At 34.0% G+C, this 26,224-nt stretch overlaps 1 protein-coding gene across 1 annotated transcript; it reads right to left on the bottom strand.

Moving 5' to 3' along the window:
* Window positions 1–3,549: 3,549 nt before the first annotated feature.
* On the bottom strand, window positions 3,550–20,541 carry LOC138709940 (beta-1,4-glucuronyltransferase 1-like). Its single transcript, XM_069840628.1, has 4 exons — window positions 20,533–20,541; window positions 18,716–19,704; window positions 13,896–14,052; window positions 3,550–6,041 (listed from the first exon to the last, which is right to left on the bottom strand). Exons 1-4 carry the CDS (start codon window positions 20,539–20,541, stop codon window positions 5,832–5,834), a joined length of 1,365 nt encoding a protein of 454 aa, XP_069696729.1. The 3' UTR covers window positions 3,550–5,831.
* Between the last annotated feature and the right edge of the window lie 5,683 nt (window positions 20,542–26,224).

The following is a 26,224-nucleotide window of genomic DNA, read 5'->3' as shown; positions in this document are numbered from 1 at the left end:
ATGTACAATCTTATTAAATATAATTAATAACTTCAAATATTATAACATTGATATAAAGTTCATAATTAGCAATACTGATATCAATATGTATATGTAACTTATGTCAGCTTTGTAATTGTATAGACTTTAGCCTTCAAATTTAGATTACTGTTATTATTAGTAAGGCTGTAACATCACGTAATTGAAACAGGATTACTTGAACAAAACATGAGACCTGAAGTTGCCCGAACAGGCGAAATTCAATCAAAGAGTGTCAGTTGTTATGCTTAGATTTAATGTTGCTTATATTCCACTTTTTTCCGTAAAAATCTATAAATTCCAAAACAGAAGATTGATATCCCAAAAAATCCTAAAACATTAGTCGAAAAAACATAATTTAATTATTTAAAGGCTAAATTTCGGAACTTGACCATTATTTATATCTACGTAAAGATTATGTTTTTGGTCCAACAGAATAATCTGTTATGGTTACCATTGGTTATTAATGATTCCCGGTGCTGGAGTGAATTTTTCTCCATTAATAATAATCATTATTTATATTTGATGATATAATTTCAAACACGATGTATACACTAGGGCAGTGATCATCAACTGATCTGCAATGTGCATCTCCCTAGATCGCTCACTTGCCCCGAACAACCGAGTGTGTGGTAACGGAGCAGAGATTCCGTGAAGTGGAGGTGTCTCTCTTTTTTAATGAGCAAGACATTGGGTATGATTTGAATGTATGAATGTAAATTTTATTTATATATTACATATGAAGAGTCCACTGCAAGAATGATGAATGTCACTTTCTTGTCGAAAATGAACCAAGACTGTAGACATATAGTATGTACATACAGAGTTATACGGCATTAACACTGATAGTCATTGTCCAGTAATGTTCGGAAAATCACAGTTAAGCTTTGAGCGCTAAGCATTTCAAACTTTCAATTGCTTCTCCTGAATAATGTATTCCAAATGACATGCATCATTCTTGCAGTGGACTCTTTCTAATTAGAAATAGACTAAGACATTAAATAACGGTAGCACAAACTTGTTACATATTCCTGGCACAATTTGAATTAAATACTAAATATTCAAATTAATAAAAAACTTGTATGTCAGTGATCATCAACTCGATGCCCTGTGACGTCATCTCACCCTACCCTGTTGCCCGTTGCACCGATGTTTCACTGCCACGGGCACAGCAGAGGCTTGCGGTGATGACTCCTTTCTTTTGATAATTGTTTTTCATATTGATCAAATTAAACTTATAGTAATGTGATTGTCTAATACTGATATTTGCGTGTATGTTATCAATTGATTGATAAGGGATGAAATGAACGCCAAGCAAAACTAAATGCTGCATTTTAGATTTCTACTTTTTCCTATCATTTTGATAGAGCATTAATAGGTAATTAGTGAAAATTCTGATCTTCAGTAATGCCAATTTTACGGGACTTTGGGCCCCTTTATTGTGTACTATTTGCTCAATATTATGCACTATGGTCTGGGCAGTGCATGCACTGAGGAAATTTTGTAGATTGTATTCAGATGAATTGCTTCTGTGATGAAATTTACTTCTTTTCATTAAGGAAAATAACTGTTTGCATAAGTATGTGAATCCGAACATGCACAGCATGGAAAAGTTAAAAAAAACATCAGCAGGTCGGAACACTCTGTTCCAAAACAACAGTAGGAATTCCTGACGGACTGTTCTTCATGGGAACCGGAGTACTGATTAACATCCTTCCACCCATCTTGTCTGGAACACTCTAGATACTTTCTCAGAGGCCATAAAAGTTCCAGGCAAAGTATTCTCCATGGATGTACAGTAGTTTCTTCACAGATCAAAATGAGGGGGAAAGTTCGAAATGAATTTTCAGGGCGTGTTTCAATATTAAATAATCATTCTGATTGGCTAATCATCTTCATTTATAGTATGTGTTATTAATATAGCGAAAGGAATAAATAAAATTTCAAATTGTAATATTGTGCGTATCATTATTATTCCAAAGTCATTGTTTTATTATATCCAGTGAAGAAGATATATATATATATATATATATATATATATATATAGCGTATTGCATTGTGTTATAAAATGTGTATATACTGTATTAACATAAAAATGCAAATGTAGCCCAACTAAACTCTATGTTTATCTATATTAATAATATCTGTACCTAGCCGAAATTATTCTGGTAATTTTCGATTTTACAAAAATAATTGGTCCTAACATATATAATTAACCATCCTGAAACCTAAAATCGCTTTTTTGAAAATTTTGTTTGTATGTCTGTCTGTATGTTTGTTACCTTTTCACGCTATAATGGCTGAACCGATTTCGATGAAAATTGGAATATAAATTAAGTGCGTTGTAACTTAGATTTTAGGCTATATGACATTCATAATACATTATTTAAAAGGGGGTCTGAATTAAATAAATCAAAATATATCCCTTATTATTGATTTTTGTGAAAAATGTTACATAACAAAACGTTCTTTAAAAATCATTTCCGATAAGTTTTATTCTTTGAAAAATTTTGATAGGACTGATATTTAATGAGATAAATGAGTTTCAAAATTAAAATAACTGCCGTCTAAGGCGGTGTAATGAAATAAACAAATGAATTCGTCTATAAGGGGCCTTGGTAAACAACAATCGAAAGCTATGAATCATAGCCTAAGGAGAATGTTTCTGTGTTTGTATGAAGTAATGTCGGAAGCTAAATTAACCGATTTGTGTAATTAATTATTATTTCACCATTGGAAAGTGTACTTTCTCTATATGGACATAATGCTATATGTTATTACAGTAACTTCGGAGTGAATTGAGGACAGGTAAGATTAAAATAGCTTCTTATGCACAAACAACTTGATAGGCTATTCTGTGTATTCGTTTCCTGTATTTCTTAAAATAATGTTTATCTCATAGAATTAACGAACCACAAGAGTGTATTGATTTAGTATGCAGTAATAATATGTCAGCTTAGCATTCCATTATTTTATAATCCAAATTTTAACAATGCTCAATTGAATCGTGTTAAATACATAAAATACATATGCATTAAATGCAACGCAAAAGAATTGTGTAATGAGCCAAGCAGGTTACGTTGCGCTGTTGTAAAATAAAATTTGTTCCTCCTGAGATTCAAGAGCTCCCATAACAAATTAAAAACTTACTTATCGGGGTACATCCGTTATCAACACATTTTTTATATAATATAATATAATATAATATAATATAATGTAATATAATATAATATAATATAATATAATATAATATAATATAATATAATATAATATAATATAATTTAAGTTATTTAAGTTATTTGAAGGGTTCAGAACCACAGTGGCCCAAGCGCCATTTACTGAATACGTAGAAAACAAGGGTTAAAATTAAGTTATTATCGTAATTCAATGGAAACATATAGCAAGTAAAATAAATTATACACATTAAATCTAAATGATATGTCAGTGTTCATTAAAGTATGGATGCATGTAATAAAAATTAAGAAACATGTTAAAGGAATTGTCATTGCACCAAATGAGTGGTCTCTGGACCAAAATGACCGCATTTTAATTATTTAAATACAATTTAAATTAAGTTACAAATTAAACGATTTATCCTTCTACCAAACACGAATCTTCCCTGGATCAAATGTCTTATTTTAATTATGTAATTACTTTATATTTATTTCTAACGGGTGCAGCGGAGCGCACGGGTACGGCTAGTTACCAATAAAATAATGAAGCTTTAATACAGATTAATATCACGTAGTAATATAATAATATCCTTTATTTTGCAAAAGGAATGATCAAGCCATTGAGATGTTTTATAGTTTGTATAAATTGCTGCACTTACACCTGAATAACAGCTGTTCTGGTTCGAATTCATTATGGTCTAAGATTTTTGGAAACTGAATTAGTTCCGAAACAATATACAGTAGAACCTCTATTATCCGTGGTAATAAATGGGGTGGAGTGAACGGTTAATCGAAAAATATTGGTTAATCCGCACCATAAAAAGTTTTCATAAACTAAGTACATAATATTTTCGTAATTTCACTCCACGGTCTTTTCTTTTATTACGGTAGGAGTGGATGAGAAGTTCAATAATATAAGTCTGTTTTTTATTTACAATTCATGTTTGATTTTCCGATAAGTCAGTTATTATAACATTATTTATTGTACTTATGACTGGTTTTCAACGACTGGTTTAAATGGCCAAGAAAACTCCTTATGACGACTGTCTGTGGAAAGATAGAAATAGTAGAGGTCTCATGTTATAGATTTACAAATTTTATACAGTTTATATTTTGCTTTTCATTAGCCTAAATCGCTTAGAGTTGTAATTCATATCTCGTATTGTGATGTGAGATGAACCACATTTTCTCTTTTCCCAATCCACCCAATTACTTATTATTTTTCCATTGTACAACATGTTTCCTTTTGACATTTGTAGAAGACATTTTGCCTAGAAGTTAAACAGTACGGCCACTAGAAGAGTAGGCCATAATGCGTAAGGGTAAGGTTTATAAAAAACACTTTGTAGAAAAAATTCGTACTAATATAATGTACAGTACTTCCTATTTTTTTTCTGCGAGCGAGAAAGACAGTCGGATAATCCACCAATCCGTTAATAGGGTGACGGATAATCGGGGTTTTATTGTTGATTATGACATTGTGTCAGACGTTTGTTGTTATTCCGGATCTGTTCTTTGGAACTATTACTTTCTTGGAACTGGAACACTCGGAAAAGTTCCGGAAAAAGAACGACCTTTCCCAACACTACGCTATGAAAATCTTGAAATTTGACTCCATACGTTCAAATCTTGAAATTTATTGTGAATGAAATTATTTCCGAAGCAGACGACGACAGTTGAGACATACTACTTCTTTTCAACATTGCAGCTAGCTTCTGCCAAGAGTCACTACTGAACGAGAAATGAGGGTTGCATAATGTCGGGGATGAAATAATGCCCTCTTGTCCTGCACGGGAGCAGTGTTGAGCATCCGTGCCCGCTTTCGGCCGAGTTGATGATCACTGCACTAGGACAATATAAAAATATTTACTACTTATATCGTTGTAGGAATAGAAATGGTAGGCCTATATACATGCAGAATGGATCGTATGCGAGCACTAAGTGGAAGGCGAAAAAGAGAAGATTGGAGAGTACTGTCTTTACAGTGAAAGACCTACCCTTGGGCAGAAATTATGAATGAAAGAAATAGACACAGTAAAGCATCGGACTGTAAATCTTGACACTTTAACTAAATATTAAGATTCTCCAACATACATGAAGCTAAAGAAAATTAAAATTTACCTATAAAATAGGAAACCTTAAAAAGCCCCGTCAGTATATATAGTATTTATATATAATTCAAAATATCATTCAGATCTACGTGCTTTTAAACTTCGAGGGTGAATGTAATCAGGAATAGGCTTTTGGGATACTAACTTATCCTGCAACTTAACAGCTCAATGTTTAAGAACTACATAAAGATTCTATAATCATGTCCGATAGGTATTACCAGATTAGTCGCCTACTCTGATATGTTCACTGTCTTGCTACTTCAAGCGTGCACTAATCATAAGTACCAGAACACGATGGAAGGCCCATAAGTCTCTTTCTTAACATTCAGAATTGTCCACAGGGATTTTCACAGCCCACATGTGTGTAAACATGTAGACTACGTTAAATTTAATTTTGTGTAATTGTAAATGTGTTATAAAAATCTAAAATATATATATAGGCCCACAAAGTATTGATATCAATATGGCCACTTGGACACAACCGTGCTATGAACGTATGTCGTTACTGGGTTATAAATTCAAGAAGGTTCTACCGCTTATTTTTTGTACATAAGTGATTCGTCTTTGGATAGCGTGCGTAAATTTCATTTTTGAATTGCCTGAATTGCATGTGATTTTTGTCCACTTGTTTGTGTCGCCAATTATTGTAACTTTTACTCAGTGACTGGAATCCCCAGTGACAGGAAAATATAGGCGACACAACTTGGAACTGATAGCCGGCTGCCAGCATTTCATGAACCTGTAAAGCGAGTCGTGAAGTCAGTTATTATAATCATATATGTATTATTTAGGCATGAACGTTTAACTCAGTAAAACAGATACATAAATTAACATCCTACTGACAAATGACTTTGTGCGGAAGGACTACATACAACACACAGACAGATATACAATCACACTCCAATTTGCATTTATGGTGATAGGTATAACACTAGGAGGCAGATGCACAAGAAAGTAAAGAATTACATTTGTGGTTTATTTATAAAAAAAAATAAGAATATGCAGAGAGCCAGATGGACAAATAGGAAAACAATCACACTGAAAAATGACTTTTGATAAATGAAAGTATATAAACAGCCAGATAGACAATTAGGTACACAATCACAATGAAGGATGACCTTTGATAAATGAGAGTATATTTGTAGACAGTCAGATGGATAAATAGCTTAACAATCACACTGAAGGATGACTTTTAATAAATGAAAGTTTATAGAGAGCCAGATGGACAAATAGGTAAACAATCACACTCAAGAATGTCTTCTAATAAATGAGAGTATACAGACAGCCAGATGGACAAATAGGTAAACAATCACATTGAAGAATGACCTTTGATAAATGAGACTATATAAACAGCCAGATGAACAAATAGGTAAACAATCACATTGAAGAATGACCTTTGATAAATGAGACTATATAGACAGCCAGATGAACAAATAGGTAAACCATCACATTGAAGAATGACCTTTGATAAATGAGACTATATAGACAGCCAGATGAACAAATAGGTAAACAATCACATTGAAGAATGACCTTTGATAAATGAGACTATATAGACAGCCAGATGAACAAATAGGTAAACAATCACATTGAAGAATTACCTTTGATAAATGAGACTATATAGACAGCCAGATGAACAAATAGGTAAACAATCACATTGAAGAATGACCTTTGATAAATGAGACTATATAGACAGCCAGACGAACAAATAGGTAAACAATCGCACTGTAGGACGACGTTTGATAAATCAGAGTATACAGGCATCCAGATGGACAGATAGGTAAAAAATCGCATTGAAGGATGAGTTTTGATAAATGAGAGTATAAAGGCATCCAGATGGATAAATAGGTAAAAAATCACACTTAAGAGGAACTTTTGATAAATGAAGGTACAGCCAGATGAACAAATGTGTTTTTTTTTTCAGGTAAACAAGCACACTGAAGAATGAATTTTGATAAATGAGAGTATACAGACAGACAGATACAGAAATAGGTAAACAATCATACAGAAGGATGACTTTTGATAGGCCTAAGTGAAAGTAAATAGACAGCCAGATAGACAAATAGGTAAACAATCACACAGAAGGATGACTTTTGATAAATGAGAATATACAGACAGCCAGATATATAAATATGTAAACAATCACAGTAAAGGATGAATTTAGTTAAATGAGAGTATACATACAGCCTGATAGACAATTAGGGAAACAATCACATTGAGGAAGACTTTCGATAAATGAGAGTATACAGACAGCCAAATACATAAATATGTAAACAATCACAGTAAAGGATGAATTTCGTTAAATGAGAGTGGACAGGGTGAACCGTAAATAATATAATTTATTCTGGTGGATATCTTTAGTGAAGAGCAACAAAAAAAATCAAATAACATTTTGCTACATGTTGGATAGTTTTCCAGTAACACATGTCTTTTAAAATACTTGTATTGTGCGATTGTGCAACGCTGTAATAAGTAGAGAGTGGACATTAGATTGTGTTGCTCTGAACAACATCTTCACCTGGCTTGTTTTCAATAGAGGAGTAAGAAAAAATAGAGATGATATAGCTTTTAATGTTTCTGTTTAAACTTTGTTAGAGAACGGAGGATGAACAATGCTCATTCTACTTTAAACATAATCTTGAAAAATTTAAAATAAACTCTTCAATTTAACTTTAATTAAATGTTTAGAAAGCACACAACATAAGACACTCGTATTTGAAACCAAATTTAAAAGATTAAGATATTTCTCTTCTTCGCCTGACATAATAATTAGGAACATTAAATCCAGACGTTTGAGACGGACAGGACATGTAGCACGTACGGGCGAATCCAGAAATGCATATAAAGTGTTAGGTGGGAGGCCGAGACGTAGATATGAGGATAATATTAAAATTAATTTGAGGGAGTGTGGATATTATGGCAGGGAGTGGATTAAACTTGCTCAGGATAGGAATCGATAGCGGGCTTATGTGAGGGTGGCATTGGACCTCCAGGTTGTCCAAAGGCATTTGTAAAAAAGTAAGAAATATTTGTACACTTCCATTTCAATTGAATATTCTGCAGAATGTAAACAATAGGTGTTACTTATTTCACGTTAGAAGAACAAAATTTTGAAACTGGAAAAAATAATATGATATGATTATTTTACGTTAAAAAACTAAATTAAAAAGATTATTGTTGTCTATAGCACGCGACACAGAAGGTTTTCTTGGGCAAAGAAATGGAGAAATGGTCTATTTTTCAGAGGGAAAGTAGTTTTGAAAGTGAAGAATTCATATACAAGTAGGACGTCAGATGACTTCAAAACATTTTTGAAAATAGCTAAAAATTAGAAAGAATTGATCGATGTAGGTAACCCGAAAGTTATTATGCAAGTCTACTTTTCAGATAAAGCTCTCTGTGAAGCAGACTTGAATAATTTAAGGGAAAAAATGTTCCGGGGCCGGATATCGATCCCGGGGCCTCTGGTTGAACGTATCAGCACTCTACCGACTGAGCTTGTGTGGAGATCTCGGGCAGCTCAGTCGGTAGAGCGCTGGTACGTTCAACCTGATGTTCGGGATTGATATCCGGCTCCGGAACAATTTTTCCCTTAAAACTAAAAGTTATTGTTTAACACGTGAAATAAAGAGGCAGAACACTTGAAAATGAACGCGAAACACTCATTTCACTTTACTTAGTATATGCAAGGCATACGGAAAGCCTAAACTAACCTAACTAACCTGTCGCAGATTCGTACATGCAAGGCATACGGAAAGCCTAACCTAACCTAACTAACCTGTCACAGATTCGTACATGCAAGGCATACGGAAAGCCTAAACTAACCTAACTAACCTGTCACAGATTTGTACATGCAAGGCATACGGAAAGCCTAAATTAACCTAACTAACCTGTCACAGATTCGTACATGCAAGGCATACGGAAAGCCTAAACTAACCTAACTAACCTGTCACAGATTCGTACATGCAAGGCATACGGAAAGCCTAAACTAACCTAACTAACCTGTCACAGATTCGTACATGCAAGGCATACGGAAAGCCTAACCTAACCTAACTAACCTGTCACAGATTCGTACATGCAAGGCATACGGAAAGCCTAAACTAACCTAACTAACCTGTCACAGATTTGTACATGCAAGGCATACGGAAAGCCTAAATTAACCTAACTAACCTGTCACAGATTCGTACATGCAAGGCATACGGAAAGCCTAAACTAACCTAACTAACCTGTCACAGATTCGTACATGCAAGGCATACGGAAAGCCTAAACTAACCTAACTAACCTGTCGCAGATTCCCGTACTGTAGAACTTATAGAAATGGAAATTGGAAGTTTATGTGTCGCGTGCCGTAACAAAGCAAATATTATTTTTAAACCCTTCGATTTAATTTTAATTGAATATTCAGTGAAGACAAGCAATAAGAAAAGTTTATTATTCGTTAAACAGATCTTCTTAATGATTAAAAAACTCCGTTTGTCCTATTACAAGCATTTTCTTCAGCCAATTAGAAATAATTTCCTCCCACTTTCATTTTTAAAGTAGGTAGTAACTGGTAAACTTACATAAAAGAAATCAAATTTTCCGTCGTCTTTAAAAGCGAAATCGAAATTGTATGTGTTATGTTTACATTTCTCGTTTTTTCATCCATATCTCACAAAAGCACACGTGAATTGTTCAGGTTACTTAAACCTACATATCTGCCCCTCTCCAGGTGTTAATCTTTACAGCGTTGTCAGAATGAATTACATTTTAAAATTATTCTGCAGAAAGAAAAGCTACATTTCTTAGGATCAAATGTCTGCACATTTGAAGGACAATAATGTATTATCATAATACACTGCTCTCTTCAATTAACTGAGCATATTGAAAATTAATTCAATATCTTTTCCAAAATATTCTGTCAAATGTTTAATATAAAACCATTTTTTTTTTTCCCGTAACGGAAGCAAAAGGGAGCAAAATAAATTTGTATTACACTTCTTTGCTTGGAATATCCCAAACAATTGAGCTACTTACGGTTCATTCTGTACGTACAGATAGGTAAACAATCATCTTGATGCAAGATTTGCGGGAAAGGCCTGTAAACAGTCAGTCAGATGGAGACGAAAGTGAACTATCACACTGAAAGATGGAATGCAATGGAATTTCGGGAGGGTGACTATGACCCAGCACGGCGACCTTTCATGATCTATTGCGCTAATCATTAACCTAAGCGCATTCCAAAACCCACAGCGATTGACTACACTAAGATTCGCTGCGTACCCAAGTTTCGACCAGGCAATCCCCCTCGCTCCTAAATCAGCCCCGTCTTTGCGTCGCCTGCCACCGTACGGGAAGTACTATGGAATGACGAAATGGATAAATGTTGACGGAATGATGTATGGGAATATGACTATATGAGGAAACGGGAAAACCCCGAGAAAACCCCAACTACGACCTTGTCCGCCACAAATGTCACTATGGATATTTCAATAAAAAATCCCAGACCTGACCGGGACTCGAATCCGAACCGCCTGATCACTCAGTCACAGTATGGGATACGCTGACAAGCAAACATTCTCATGGGGGCAGATAAAACCTTTTTTTTTCTATCAACATGTTAACAATGTCGAAGCAAGTACTTATACAGGGACATTATTTTATTTTTACTTCAATTTTTATTGTACCTGAGTTTTTGAATGTACTTCACTCCCACCCCTTCTACTAATGAAGTTCAACCCTCCTCCACACAGATCCCAGACCGCATATACGGTCATAGTAGCCATACGGTCATAGTAAACAGTACGTTCCAAAAGTATATTCGCGTTTTCCAGTGACGAAAGAGCTTTCAATATTGAATCATTTTCGCACAGGTACTGTCGTCTATTTGCCTACGTCGTATCCCGTTTTCCCCCATCAGCTTTTATTCGCCAGCTAATGGCTGGGTTGACTTAGCTATTTCCTGAGAACATTAATTTCTCTTAGGAATTGGACGTCTACGTAATATTATACAACTGTTTAAAATAACTTAAATAAAAGGGCCTCGTTAAGTGTTAACTGTCACGTGATTTCCTCCCATTCTACGACCCTGCGACATAACCACTTGGACGGACAGTAGATAGTATGTCTCAGTAATTTTATCTTTTCGCATCGGGCAGAAGTGAAGATTGAATTTACAGTACGTAAGGTACTCTTTTATAGAGCAGGTACAGAATTATTTCAACATGAGTTACTAGTACCGAAGGACGAAACTGGTAATTGGGATTAGGTACAATAGTTTATAGTGCGATAATATGCACAATAGAACTGAAGCCTGTATCGAAATGAATGGCCACCACTTTAAAAAATGTGTTTAAATATCCATGTTATGATTATTTTTCAATTTAACTTCATTCTCTATATTGTACGCTAATGTGCTGTAGACATTATAATACAGGCCTACACTGCACGATGAATACGTCCACATGGACAGCTCAGTTCGTGAGTAAAAACACTTATTGTTAATATTGTATTACTGTTTTTTGATTAAACAAAAACCTAATGAAAATGATCAAAATCAAAAGAGCGATATTTGCTAGTTTACGTAAATAGATGAACTTCTTTTCTTCCCTCCTATATCTAGTAAAGTGATTTCTTTGTACATTACGCCAGTATCATGGAACTCCAGATGTGTAAGGGGGCAGCAAACGGCGTTGATCCAGAGGTATAGCCAAATTAATAATAAAAATGTTAGTAAAAATAAAATGATGTCCCTTTACAAATTTTGGCCACTCAAACGTAAATACCAGGGCTGCAAAAAATAAGTTTCCCTAGGGCTGTTTATAGAAAAAAACACATAATTTCATTCTAAGATTTATTGAAACAGATACAGTAATTGTTGAGATATTTTTCAACATATTCCCCACCGGAATTGAGACATGTGTCATACCGTGGGATCAATTTTCATAGCCTTGTGTTCTGCTGTCTGGGTTCGGAACCAATGTGTAACAGCCGTCTGCATCTCTCTGTCGATCCCATGGTATAACAAATGTCTCAATTTCAGTGGGGAATATGTTTAAAAATAGCTCAAAAGTTTTTGTATCTGTTCCAATAATTCTTTTTCAGTGAAATTGTGTTTTTTTCTTTCAGGGAAACTTATTCTTACGGCTCTCGTAATTGCGTTCGAGTGGGCAAAATTTGCACAAGCACTTGTTTAGACATTATTAATATGGTGGAAGAAAAAATAACTTTTTTATCTGTCCCCATCAGAATGTTTGCTTGCGAAAAATGACTTTATGAGGAATCAGGGTACGAAGACATAGTCACATGGTCACATAGTGAAAAATTCTACTGTCAAACTTCTCGAAAGTAAGTAGGCATGCAATAAACAGTTAAGTAAATATTAGTTTTCACACTAGGCCTTCTGTTGGCTAATTTCAATTGGCTAATTGCTTTCTACTCGTATTCTGGACCACCGGGAGTTAAAACTGGTTAATTCTGCGATTAGAACGCCAGCATTTATAGCCGACAAAACCCTATTTCAATTCCCTGTCTGGGATACAACTTACATCTTCCAATTATTCAATATTTATGCTGATAATCGGATTTTAATTGTATCTAAAATTATTTATTATTATTTTCGAATTGAGCACATCGAAGTGATTTAATTCCTTCTCCCTTTTATGTTTTATCTAAATTGAGAGACTAATATTGGAATCCAACATTCGTGGCAGCGATGCAATTTGTTCCGTGACATCCTGTGTTGTTGAAAATATATTTTCAGCATACTCGTACAAAGCGGCCAATAGAAAAAGATTTATACCAAAAAATTTGGACATGTGATTCTTATACGGTCTATTGTAATCAGCATTCTTATTTTAAAAAGTGTCATATATTTCAGTTGACTGACCAGTGGAAAAATAAGTAGGTCTGTTTTTCATGACTAATTATTTCATTTTTGTGTAACGAGAGATCGTGTGTTATATTTATATTAAAACACCTAAAATAGGGCTATTTTCTTTAAACAGAAAGGCTAAAATGAACTAAAAAAGCTTATAAATTGGAAACCTAATCATTACATCCACTTGATTATGAACAAGGAAATATATTTTTTATATCATGATGCAATACTTTTGCAATGACCCTAATTTCAATACAAAAATGAAATCCTGTCATCGTCATCGGATTTTGCAATAGTGCTAAAGACTTGATGCTATGAAGGTCTCTTCAGATCTTTGTACGCAGACGATATGGGCATTGTTGTTCTTTAGTTAACTGTCCGAAGACAGGTTTGAACCTCATAAGTAACACCAATAAGTCGCCACTCATAAGGATATAATGGGATAGGGTGGCCAGTATACAAGCATTGAACATTGAATTAAGCAGAAATTGTGATAGAAAGAGAAGTATAAATGTTGAGAAAACACACGTTACACTCTTCATTTAATTTACAGTACTTCGAATACTCGACATATGGACAACTTTCTCTCGAAAAGAAGATTTTGTATTAACTACAAAGCAGAAGATAGGTTTTATCATTAATATGGTAGCCTTGGAATTAGACTTCCCTCCCTCACCAAAAGTGACTAGTCCATCGATAATCTACTTCAGGGAAGGGATGAAAAGTCTGTATGATTACCTGAGTGCTACGAGTGAATCCATATCCAATGAACCGTTCGTCGTACTCCGGAACCGAAGCAAGGGCTACGTAGAAGGGTTCGTAAAACACAGGGCAGCCGGTCACATTGTGGCTCACGTACACAGGGTTGTGTCCCTCTTTTATGTTTTCTTCCCATCTGCACAGAAGTATGTTGACATGAATCAGACGCCATTTGAAACAATACAAAGCAATATAGACCGAAGTATTGATTTTTTGTTCTTAGGAATAGCTTTACGGATATCAACTTTAAAAAAGAATTGACATAACAAAAGACAATACACAGTCCTCGTGGGAATAAATTATTTTTAATTAAAATAGGTTTTATTTCAGTGACTAAGACCAGGATTCAGGTCTCGAAACGCGATATTTAACGTCAATATTGCCCGTGGAATTAAAATCAATATTAATAAAAAGGGCGACATAAGGACATTGAAGGATCTTAAATTCTGCAATGTGATTTGTGTTCCTATTTTTTATAAATGCCTCGAATAATATAAACATCAGATGAAATATATTTCTTCAACTCAAGTCCTAAACTTTAATTTTTCTCCATCTATAAAAAATTATTATGGATAAAAGTGAGCGAGAAGGTAAGAGAATAATATCATATTTTTTGTAAATCAAAGACTTTTAAATAAAGAATTAAAGGGTAACATGACAAAGTGCTAAACGAATATTTTCTAGAATAATAATAAAGTAGGTTTTCCCAAGTCTGCTGCATGGACTTGAATTTCGGTTTAAATGAGAAATGTAAGAGTAGATGAAAAAAGGTGAATGGAATTACATTTACATGCATCTTGGAATACAGATAAATGAAATTTGGATGAAATTAAGTTATTAGAGAAGAATTAAATATCTTTAATTAAAGAAAAAAGGTTAAAGCAATAAGCATGTCTCAATTATAAGAGTGAATATCACTAAAATTTCATGCTTAGACTATAGTCCGGATCATCTTACTTAATATCCTAAGTGTGAAACCTAACAATTCTTTCCCCATTACTACATATGCAGGTGGACTAGAGTGATTTTCTAGCTCTCAGGTTGAATTTTCTTTTACCAACTTCTTTTAGAATTTTGAGTACCGTAATTTCCCATTCAATTTGTGCTTGTTTGTTTTATTAAGCTCTACACTCTGTAGAACTGGTACGTTATAGATATATGATTTTTTGTACAATTAAACCTGGCCATATAGTGTTTACTTTCACGTGATAATTACACTGGCAGAGGTCAAGGACTCTGCGTGAAAAATGTTTAACCTCAAGGCTAGAAGTCAGTCCTCAATTATGTACCACAATTTTCCGTGGACCATACTTGTATTTCATTTTGAAATATTTGTTTCAATAAAATGTGATCAAAGTGATTATTTACTTCTGCAAATACGGTATCTCAGTATATTCTAAAACACCATTTAACATTATAGTCCAGTAAACAAAGAAACATTCTGTTCCAGCATCAATAGTACTATCACGAATGATGGTCCGATAAAACAAAAACTTCAGGGTAGAAGGAAAACAACCGTCCCTGCAAGTGACTATGAGAGCGATGAAATTGAATTGGATACAGATTATGATGTTTCCGGTGCACTCTCCATATTTACAGACAGTGAGTCAGTTGTTGAAAAGAGACGAAATCTGTTAAAATAATGCTAAAGGCTCATAGTTATATGATAGATACTTATGAGGAGGAATTGGGGCCAGGGAAAGTTTTGGTAGTGAAGAACAATGGAGCTGCTGTTTCTTATATAGTAAGAAGCGGCAATTACTGAGGTGGTGAGAAATGGAAGACATTTTATTCTATAGAAAGGAAAACATAATGAAACAAATTGCAGACCCCAAATGCGCCTCGAAAAAGGGAGATCTATTTTCAATTTCAGAATTACAAGAAAAATGAAGATTCAAAGGATCGAAATAAGCCTAATGAATGTAGTTCTCAGTACGATAACTAAACATTATCAGTGAATTTATTTGCATAATATTTTGCAAAGAATGTGTTAGTTAATTTTGATACCGTACTTTTGTTCTTTAATATACACTCACTTGCAAAAAAACCGGGCCAACTACATTTTATTTAAAATTTTTGAAAATTGTAGCATTTTTTAAATAATTGTAGGTGTGTCGAAGTTCATTTAGTTATTCATTTATTTTGTGATACGTAACAATGTAATACTTAATACGTAATTGCCAACAATGATCTGAAAAGAAGATTCGTTCTTCTTGTAATATTGTGTGTAAACTTTTCGGACTCATTTCGAGCTAAGCTGAAGATGTCTACAGACTGGTAAGCTCTTTTGAGGCAGTATTGGAGTACTTTATTGTATAAAAATGCCACTAAGTCCTACCGATTCAGCAAAAGTGGTTGCATTGATAGAAGGTGGGAATAGTCAGCGTTATGTGGCTGCAGTTCTTGGGATTCCTCGATCGATCGTACAACGAGTGTACCATCGCTTTAGAGAGACAGGAGGTTATTCCAGGAGACCCGGTTCAGGGAGAAAACGAGTAACGTCGGCTCGTGACTCCATTTTATTATCCTAAACACATTAAGAAATCGCCATTTCGCAGCTATTCAGACCGGAAGAGCCTTTCAGAAAATAAGAAAAGTTAACGTGAGTGAGAGAACTGTAAGAGGACGTCTGGATGAATGTGGGCTGATTCCAGAAGACCAGCTAAAGGCCCAGATTGCTCCAGCAACATCATGTTGAACGATTACGCTTTGCTCACAGTCATGCTAATTGGAACCTGGGGGAGTGGCGACGAGTGCTCTTCACAGATGAATCGAGATTTAGTTTACAGATAGACGTGAAAGAGTGTGGAGAAGAGAAGGAGAACGTTTTTCTTCATGTACCTTCAGTTCACGTGACAGTTACCAAGGTGGATCAGTAATGGTATGGGTGGCATTTCATATGAAGCTCACACAGAATTTATTTTCATTGATGACTGCTCCAAGATACATCGAAGAACTTCTAATTTAACATGTGGTACCATATGCCCCACTTATTAGTGGAAAGTTCCTGTTAATGCATGACAGTGCTTGCCCTCATGCTACAAGAATCGTGGATGAGTTCCTTCACGACGTTGGCTTGAATAGGATAACATTGGCCAGCAAGAAGTCCTGATATAAACCCTATTGAACATGTATGGAAATTGCTAAGGAAGCAAGTTAGAAGTCGCCTAACTCCTCACAGCAACTTACAGCAGCTCCGAAATTTTCTAAGTAAAGAATGGAATAGAATCGACCAGACTGACATCCAGTATCTGATCGAAGGGTTGAATCGGCGAATGGTAACATTCATACAGTCACGGGGAGGCAATATCCGCTATTACCAACATCTGGGTGGCCACAAAATCAGTTGAACATTTGGAAGAAAATTGATATAATTTGTAAGTTTTTATACCTTTTAATCATATCCATTGATTGGCGTTGAAAATAATAGCGCAAATGATAATGAATAAGTTTTTTTTTTTCTGGGAAGCAATGTTGTCTTCATTTCATAAAGGATTTTCTGATTCTCACCTCATAAAAAATTGAGAAACTTTAGGTGACCCGGTTTTTTTGCCGGTGAGTGTAGTTGTTCTTTATTGCAGAAAAATGAATTTCAGGTTTCACTTGTTTATTAAGTGTTTATGTAATGTGTACTAATAAAAAGAATCCATGTACTTTTCATTTATTTTTAATATATCTGTGCTAGATTATGTTTCTATCCTTAAATTAGAAGCTCAATGTATTGATTTATGGATAAATACAGCTCCAGCTATAGTCCATTCATGCTTTAAGGCACGAATATGTGAGTGGACCATAGTTGGGAATCTCAGAATACAACTATGTACCATTATTTTTTAATACTTGTAATTAAATAATTTCAAACATATATGCCAATATTTATTTAATATACACTTACAAGCGTCCGAAGCCAAATTTTACTTAATCTGGATGAATAGTACTAAATATACAAAGAAAAATGTGACAAATGTGGACCATTGTTAGGGGAAACTACGGTAGTGACAAATACTACAACTGGCAGTTATTATCTATTGGTTGTTTGCAGCAAAAATTTCGGTTTTCAGTAAAGGAAACTGATGTAAATGCAACCAATTAAATATATTTTAGGTTAGGTCTCATGAATCGTAAACTGTTTAGTCAAAGCAATGAATTTCATGTTCCCAGACAAAATAGATTTCATTATTAGATAATACTGATCCTAATTATACCAACATAATGTGAGAGAAGTCCAGGAGGAAAATATGCTATTTCATAAATTATTGAAGAATTTAGCAAACATCTCGCAACATAAAGATGGGATGTGCTAAATAAGCAAGACATTGTTATTGTTAATACGTTATTATTATTATTATTATTATTATTATTATTATTATTATTATTATTATTATTATTTCAGTAAGTAGCATTGTGATTTTACCCTCTTTGGTGATATCTGGTATTGGTTGGCAACACTGATGAGACGGCCAAATTAGAATTTTAGGAACTGCAGTTACGTGATTCTCACTATATCTAGCAAATACAGATCAATACGTGAATGATATTTAGATGAACCTGGTTGTTATCCATTGAATGGAAAATAATTTGTAGCTTTTAAAGGAAAATATTCTTAATTTCTGAATATTGGTGACCATAGAGAAATATAAGACATTCATTTGCAGAATATATTTTGACATTTGAGAATGGTTTCTGAAAACACGAGTGAATAAAATATGAGAAATTAAGATGTGCAGAAATGAATTACAAATAAACTTAACTATGGACAGAAGATACAAATGAAGAGTCAAAACTGATTTTTTACTTACATTGAGTAATGTGTTGGTGTTTGCGCAGGTTTGAAAATTGACATATGAAATGGCCTTGCCTTATTCTTCTGGATCAGTTTTAACAGTTGCTCCTTGTTCTGCGGGAAGCTAACAGACTCATCCAGCTCGTACACTGGTATAACATAGGCTGTCCTACTTGTATCAGCACGTTCCTTCAGGAAATGTTCAAGTTTGTCCGCCATTCCTATGCTCGGTATTATATCCACATCCGTAAGCCACACGTATTTCGTTTGACAATTCCTTCTAGCGTGATTCCTCATCTGATTTTGAGGATATAGATACCTTTCCCTCCATCCCATCATTACAGGGTTCCTGAATTTTAGAAGCTCCGATAACACCTGTTCTGGGTGGCTGCAATTAAGTTGGTTGTTGGGAACAATTTTGGTGATATCACGTGTCGCTGGGTATTCAGAAGGATATGCTAAGTGGAAGCTAGTTCTGTCCCTGATCTCTGGGAAGCATTGTCTCAAGTACAAGATATACATCTCGGCAAGTATGAATTCTTGTCCGGTGACGAAGACAGACAATGAAATCGGTGCTGTCCAATGTTTTGAAACCTCAACCAGCGAGTAAATCTTGTCCAAAGAGCATTGTGTAGCTAGGCAGACACTATAGGAGTCTGTTAATTCTACAAATCTGTCTCCTGTGACAACGAAGTCGAAGAATTTGAAAAGTCTTTTTGTATCCCATCGTCCAAGTCTCAAGTTTATATCGAAAGTGGTGTTGAGCTGTAGTGGCATTGGCCGCATGGTGCTTGATGGAAGGTTGTTAATTGCGGGCAAGGATTCTTGTACGCCAAAGAGATTCTGTACCTCTTGTTGTTGTACTTCCCCTTCGTGCAGAAGATGAATAGTGTTTATTTTTTGTACGTAACATTCTGTGTAGTAGTAAATATTCCACATAGACAGCAGATAGTTGAGGATCGTGAGAATAAATATGCTTGCAAATCCACATTTCCATGTTGTACTCTGCAAAAAATGAACTTGTTGATAATTACACTGAACATGAATGTGCTTAATAAAATATATTAATATTGTTATTGTAAATTCAATATGAATTCAGACACGTAAATGTGCATTGTGTAATCATCGTCATCATCATCATCATCATCATCATTATTATTATTATTATTATTATTATTATTATTATTATTATTTCACATATTTAAAAATATATGTTTTAATACTGTCGCAATTACATGTTGGATACTTGAACACTGCTAGATAAAGGTTAGCAAAAGTCATTGACTGGGCTGCAGACGCTGAACTAACATGATTGTTTTGTGATTATTAATTTTGCAACTGAACATGTTAAGATTCCGAACTGAAGGTTAGACATTCACAAGTAGTGGAACTTCATATTGTTATGCAATTATCATGAATGAAAGCTGTCAAAAAATGGTTTCTCATTATAAATTATATGTGATTCACAATAATTTAATTCTGTATAATATTGCGAATGACATTGACATACACTATAATTTATTTATCTTGAACTACTATTTAGAACAAATATGCAAATATAAAATCATTTAGGGCCTACAATGCATCCAAACGAGAATAAATGGTTATATTTTCTCAATTGCACAAGTAAGGTATTCTTCAAAATCGGAAAAAATGTATTTATAACATCAAATGTTCATATGGATGATGTCTCGCCCACCTCATTGAATATTACACGACTAATATGAATTAGTCAATTTGTATTATTACTATTAAATACGAGAAAAATTCGTACCGGCACCGGGAATCGAACCCAGGACCTCTCAGCTCTGCGCGCTGAGCACTCTTACCAACGTGAGCCATGCCGGGACACGATCCCCGGTGCCGGTACGAATTTTTCTCTTATTTAATAGTAATAATACAAATTGACTAATTCATATTAGTTGTGTAATATTCAATGAGGTGGGCGAGACCTCATACATATAAATATTTGACGTATTATTTGTTAGCAGTTGTCATGAACTGATGTTGAATATGGCCATAAAGTCATTTAAATATGCGCTCCTGCATATATGACGTGTATCGTCTCAAATGCAGGTAGTAAGGCCGTTAAATAGCATTACGAGAGGGGTTCGGCCGGCGCCGTGGATCGTGTCCCGGCATGGCTCAGTTGGTAAGAGCGCTCAGCGCGCAGAGCTGAGAGGTCCTGGGTTCCATTCCCGGTGCCGGTACAAATTTTTCTTCTATTTAATAGTAGTGTATTTATAAATTGTATGAAAGTATATAATATGTAATTAAAATCATATCACATAATATCACATTCGTATGTAGCAATAATTCTAGATTTTATCATTTCAATAAATCTGCAATTAAAAGAGTTAATTATATCCTAGATCATATATACTAACAGATAGCTCTTTTATATAGGCTTTAGGGTTTGCAGTCGAGGCCGGCTTGATGTAGTTCAATAATCGTCAACAGATGGCACAACGACCAACACCATCACGAGACACGAACTCTGAACCGGTCTGGTCGGTCTAAATCGATTATTTCCTGCTTACGAGATTATCTCGTATGTACTGTCGACAACTGATGACCATGGATAAATATTATTGGCCTATATGACCTCGGCAAGTTCGGAACGAGGGAGCTAAATATAGTTGTCACGTGGGCGAAGCGAAGAGATAAGATAAAGTACGCCTTTGTATTGAATAGAATGCAATACAATCTCTCGGCGCAAAGCCAATGTACCTATATAGAATATAGAATATGTAGACCATGTTATAAAGTTATCGGTCGGCTAAATTATGATTCGTTATCTCTTCTGTTTTTATATATTTGTCGTGAATATTATTTATATTATCAACTGAGTGTATAACATAATTTATCCGTTAATTGATATTTTACTAAGATAAATCCAAAGAATAATGGGAAATAAGGGACCAAACACTGAAAAATAAATAAAATAAGAGAATTTGACGTTCATAATTATAATGTTGTCGGAGTTTCGTTATACTTTACTTTGAATTATTTTAACTTGCACCACAAAAACGTATGAAAATTAATGTTAACATTACCTATTTAGTTATGATAGTAGTATATTGGAAAATTTGTGCATATAGCCTGATTACAATATATAAGTAATACTATCCTAACCTAAGCAATAGTAGTCTTGTTTATTTCATACATGTTCGTATAATTATACAAAAACAAGAATAATTTAGTTTGCAGCCTGTGATGTCTCGTTTACAGTATTATATAATATACATATTACGATATTTACTAGGTACTTTAACAATATATAGTTAATAATATAAAATATACAGGCCTAATCCATTACCAAGAAATACCCCTTCCCTCACATTTTCAATACTGTTTACCTCAAAAGGCCTTCAAATCTTAAAAACTATTAGACACTGGATTAAAATAGTCATGTTGATGTATGCCTACAACATTAAATTTTTTTGTTACTATTCCTGATCCCATTTTAACAGTTTCAGGTATTGTAATTTGTAACAATACTAACAATACTGATGGGTCATTCCATAGTGACACACATAACATTTTCGAAGTAACTATGATCTTCACAGGATATTTAATTAAATACTTAAGAGTTTATGAAAGAGACATCACTGTCTTTTAACGTAAGCATTCCAAAATATAAACAGAAAATCTTAATGAAAAGGAATAATTAATCGTGTAAAAAAATATGAAATATTATATGGTGTGACGAACATTTTCTTGCCACTTAATTTATTACCTAAATGGAAAATGTTCATATTATTGTTCCAAATGACATAAATAGTTGTTTTCCAAAGAATTAAGACACTTGTGTAGTACATGTAACTGCTGACATACTTTAATCAAAATAACAGTGCCATTAACAAATAAAATATTACGAATTATATTGTGACACACGAACATTTCTGCCAAGTTGATTACTATTTTTTTCAGATGCATATCGAGATTTATACACAGTGCCTACAGTTCTTATTATACAAAGCAACACTTGATTACACTAAAATACACATTCAGATTTAAAATGTTCTTGGTTATTTACAACCATATGTGGTGATATCTCCTGTGTAATATCATGTGCTGAATATACCAATATAGGCTATCTATTTTTCCTCCCATTTGTAGTACTTTCCTTTCTTGAACATCACGGAAACTTTAAATTCATCACCACAAGCTTTTGTAACTTCCTCTGCTTATCTGACGTCTTTTTTTTAAATTGATTATTTAACGATATTGTATCAACTACTAGGATATTTAGCCTCGATGGGATTGGTGATAGTGAAATGATATTTGGCGAGATGAGGTTGAGGATTCGCCATAGATTACATGACATTCGCCTTACAATTGGGGAAAACCTCGGAAAAAACCTCAACCAGGTAACTTGCCCCAATCAGGATTTGAACCCGGGCCCACTCGTTTCACGGTCAGATGTGCCTACCATTACTCCACAGCAGTGGACCGAACATGGGTTATGTACATTAATTCTTTTGACTTTCAGTTAGCTTTCTTAAGAAAACGCATAAAGAAATGTAGTGTTTTCAGGCTATCCTTGTAATATTAGTGACTTATTTCAACCAGTTTGTTACTAAAATATATACAGTACCTAAGTGTTTACTTGTGGCACTGGTGATCCATTTAATTGGTATATGAGACGAATTTAATTTTGTGTTTTACAGAAGGATACATATTGATTTACTTTTGCTCACATTGATTTTAATTTTATTTGTTGTAGTCCAGTTTTCAATAACGTCAAGCTAGTTTTGCAAGGCGGTGATACAAGATTTATCACTAATTTTTTCTATATATATTATACAGTCATCCACGAATAACCTTGCCTGAGAAGTGGCATTTCTATTCAAATCCTACAATAATTTTCAGTAAATATTTTGCACCGAGAAGCTATTATACATTTAATTTTACTTCTGAGACCAGTGAAATATATGCCAATTTTATTAGAAAGGTGCATGTATAATTATCCAATAGCATGATGTTATCTGCAACAAAAACTAAAGGGCATGAAAGAAAAGAAGAAAACATTAATGCTGTGGTTCTTAGAGTTCCATTAGAGTTACACGTTCATTGTCCACTGAAAGTTGTATTTCTCTATTGAAGTGTAAAAGAGAAACTCTCATAAATTATGTCAGAAACAAAGAGAAAGGCACCACCCAAATATGTGGGATAATTAATTTAATAATGTTATTACCGGGACTTGAAAAAAGCAATCATATGTAATGGGTGGGAAAAAAAATACTTTTTAATCGCGCTTGTATAGTTCGACAATGCAGACTATTCAGAGTTTTGCCTGATAGGTGAGCTACCATAAATTCCTTGAAGTCCTAGTTATTATTGAAGGCAAATGTGTGTCTATTGTCAAGAGTCCATTTTATTTATACTTGTTAAGACATCATTCATAGACTAGTTACCGCTTTCAGTTTTGATACTACATACATTGAAATTAATCTATTATTATTCGTCCTATTTATACATTTATATTGAATGATTCGGTCTACCTTCATAACACATCTCATCAACAATACTCGATAAAGTTGAATTAGCTTCCATGCTGCGTTGTATTTATTTTGTCATGTTCCTATAGCAGGAATATTAAATAGGAATTCCTTAAAACAGATTTATATTCACTCCTATGCCTTTATATAGAATACCAGTACATATACTGTATTTCTTAAGATTTGGTTACTTTATAAACAGTATGTTAGTACAAGAACTCTTTTTTTCATATTTAATAATTCTGGCATGTGTCATTAAATATGCTTGAGACCTCTGTCTCTCTGAATTACTCTTTACTAACTGGAAACATATTCCAAATTTATATTTTAAAAAAGTATTAAAATATCCTCACAATTTAGAGCATAACAATTCCCGAAATAATCATCCTACATTAAATTATTAAGATAAAAATGATTCAATCTATCGCTTGTAACAATACCTTTATGGTCCTAATAAATTAAGAAATAATTTACATCCAACAGATTTATTTTAAAATGGCCTGCAGTTATTATTTTGAATTTTATTTTACCTTAATAAATTGAGTTAAGGTACAATAAAATTTCATCACGTTTCAAACAAAGTAATTCCATCTTTCCAACAGGGGGACAATAAATACTTAAAGTAATGCTAAACTCGAAAAACTTATTGATGCAACTTAATTTCATATTCTATACCACTAGCACCAAAAAAAAGTATCCTATTGTTCATACTGATTCAAGATGAATAGTTTCTTAGTGTTTGTCCATTCCACTTTTTTTATTGTCCTTCCCATTTCTATTTCTCTCATTTTTAGTAGGTACTTCACATGTAATATATGTTTTATTTTAATACATATAATGACCATGAAGATAAAATGGATTTGAGGGAGGTGGGGTATGATGATAGAGACTGGATTAATCTTGCACAGGATAGGGACCGATGGCGGGCTTATGTGAGGGCGGCAATGAACCTTCGGGTTCCTTAAAAGCCATTTGTAAGTAAGTAAGTAATGACCATGAAGATATTTGGATATGTCTTACAAAATTCTTGCTGAAGACCATTGTGGTAATATTCTGCCGCATCTGTAGTTTGTACATTTCGAAATTTTCGTGCTTCAGCCCAGAATTCAGGCGGGGGGAGGGGAGGTTGATGTGCCAATGTAGTTTTCCAGAATATAATAATATTCAAAACATTCTCTAATAGGAGGGGCCTCTGATATTAGCTCTGCAAAAAATCTGATACCGGTACTTCTGTTGCTGGTAAATAAGAAAGAACGAAATATAAAAATTTTTAACCACTTTCGAATTTCAGGTGCTTTGTGTCTCAGCTGCTGGTTTGATATACTGTTTGTTTCCTTTAATTTTCCAGAGCAAAAACTGTCCTAAGCGAAATTTACACTCTGTAATTTTAACACTGGGAACATTTATTTTGGCAGCATTGTGTGATGCTATTTCATAATATAACAAGAGCTTTGAAATGATTAACTGCTAACTACTTACCTGGGTGAAGCGGTTCCTGTGATTTCTGAAGTGAAAACCGTTCAATTTATAAGGAATTTTTTTGTGGAGATGCAGTTGATTGTATATGCAAGGTGTAAAAGTGCCTAAACTAACTGACCCCAGTGCTGTCATGGAGGCCACATGAGGCCATATATCGTATGGAACCTACAATTTTTTTTAATTAATCGTATGGGGAAATGAAAATTTTGTCTGTAAGGAGCCATACGGCATATGGTGCCTAAGTTTTGTACGTGGAGATCTATACAGATCTTAGATCATCTCTTCCTGTTCCTACTGTACCTATTTTGTTTGATGATCATAAACAAAAATTATCCACCCCTTCAGCACTGGAATCCAGAATTATATAAAATAATGGTTGAAAAACAAGAAGTGCTGCAAATATACACTCCAAGATTCATCGAGACAAGTGTGCATCTATGGTGGTGCTACATGGTGTATTCTTTAAATCAAACTTGTACAATTAAATTGTAAAACAAAACAATTTATTTACTTCTTCTTTAATATTAAAAAAAAATAATTAA

Source organism: Periplaneta americana, chromosome 12 (assembly GCF_040183065.1).
Source record: "Periplaneta americana isolate PAMFEO1 chromosome 12, P.americana_PAMFEO1_priV1, whole genome shotgun sequence".
Classification (NCBI taxonomy): domain Eukaryota; kingdom Metazoa; phylum Arthropoda; class Insecta; order Blattodea; family Blattidae; genus Periplaneta; species Periplaneta americana.
Note: the sequence above shows the minus strand (reverse complement) of the source record. Positions and strands in the feature narration are given on the sequence as shown.

What these genes read in the sequence shown, in the direction of transcription:
- LOC138709940 (XM_069840628.1), bottom strand. An exon ending in ACACCAACACATTACTCAAT is followed by an intron (nt 14,053 to 18,715) that starts GTAAGTAAAAAA and finishes ACTTCTGTGCAG; the next exon opens with ATGGGAAGAAAACATAAAAG. An exon ending in GATTCACTCGTAGCACTCAG is followed by an intron (nt 6,042 to 13,895) that starts GTAATCATACAG and finishes CTCGCTTTACAG; the next exon opens with GTTCATGAAATGCTGGCAGC.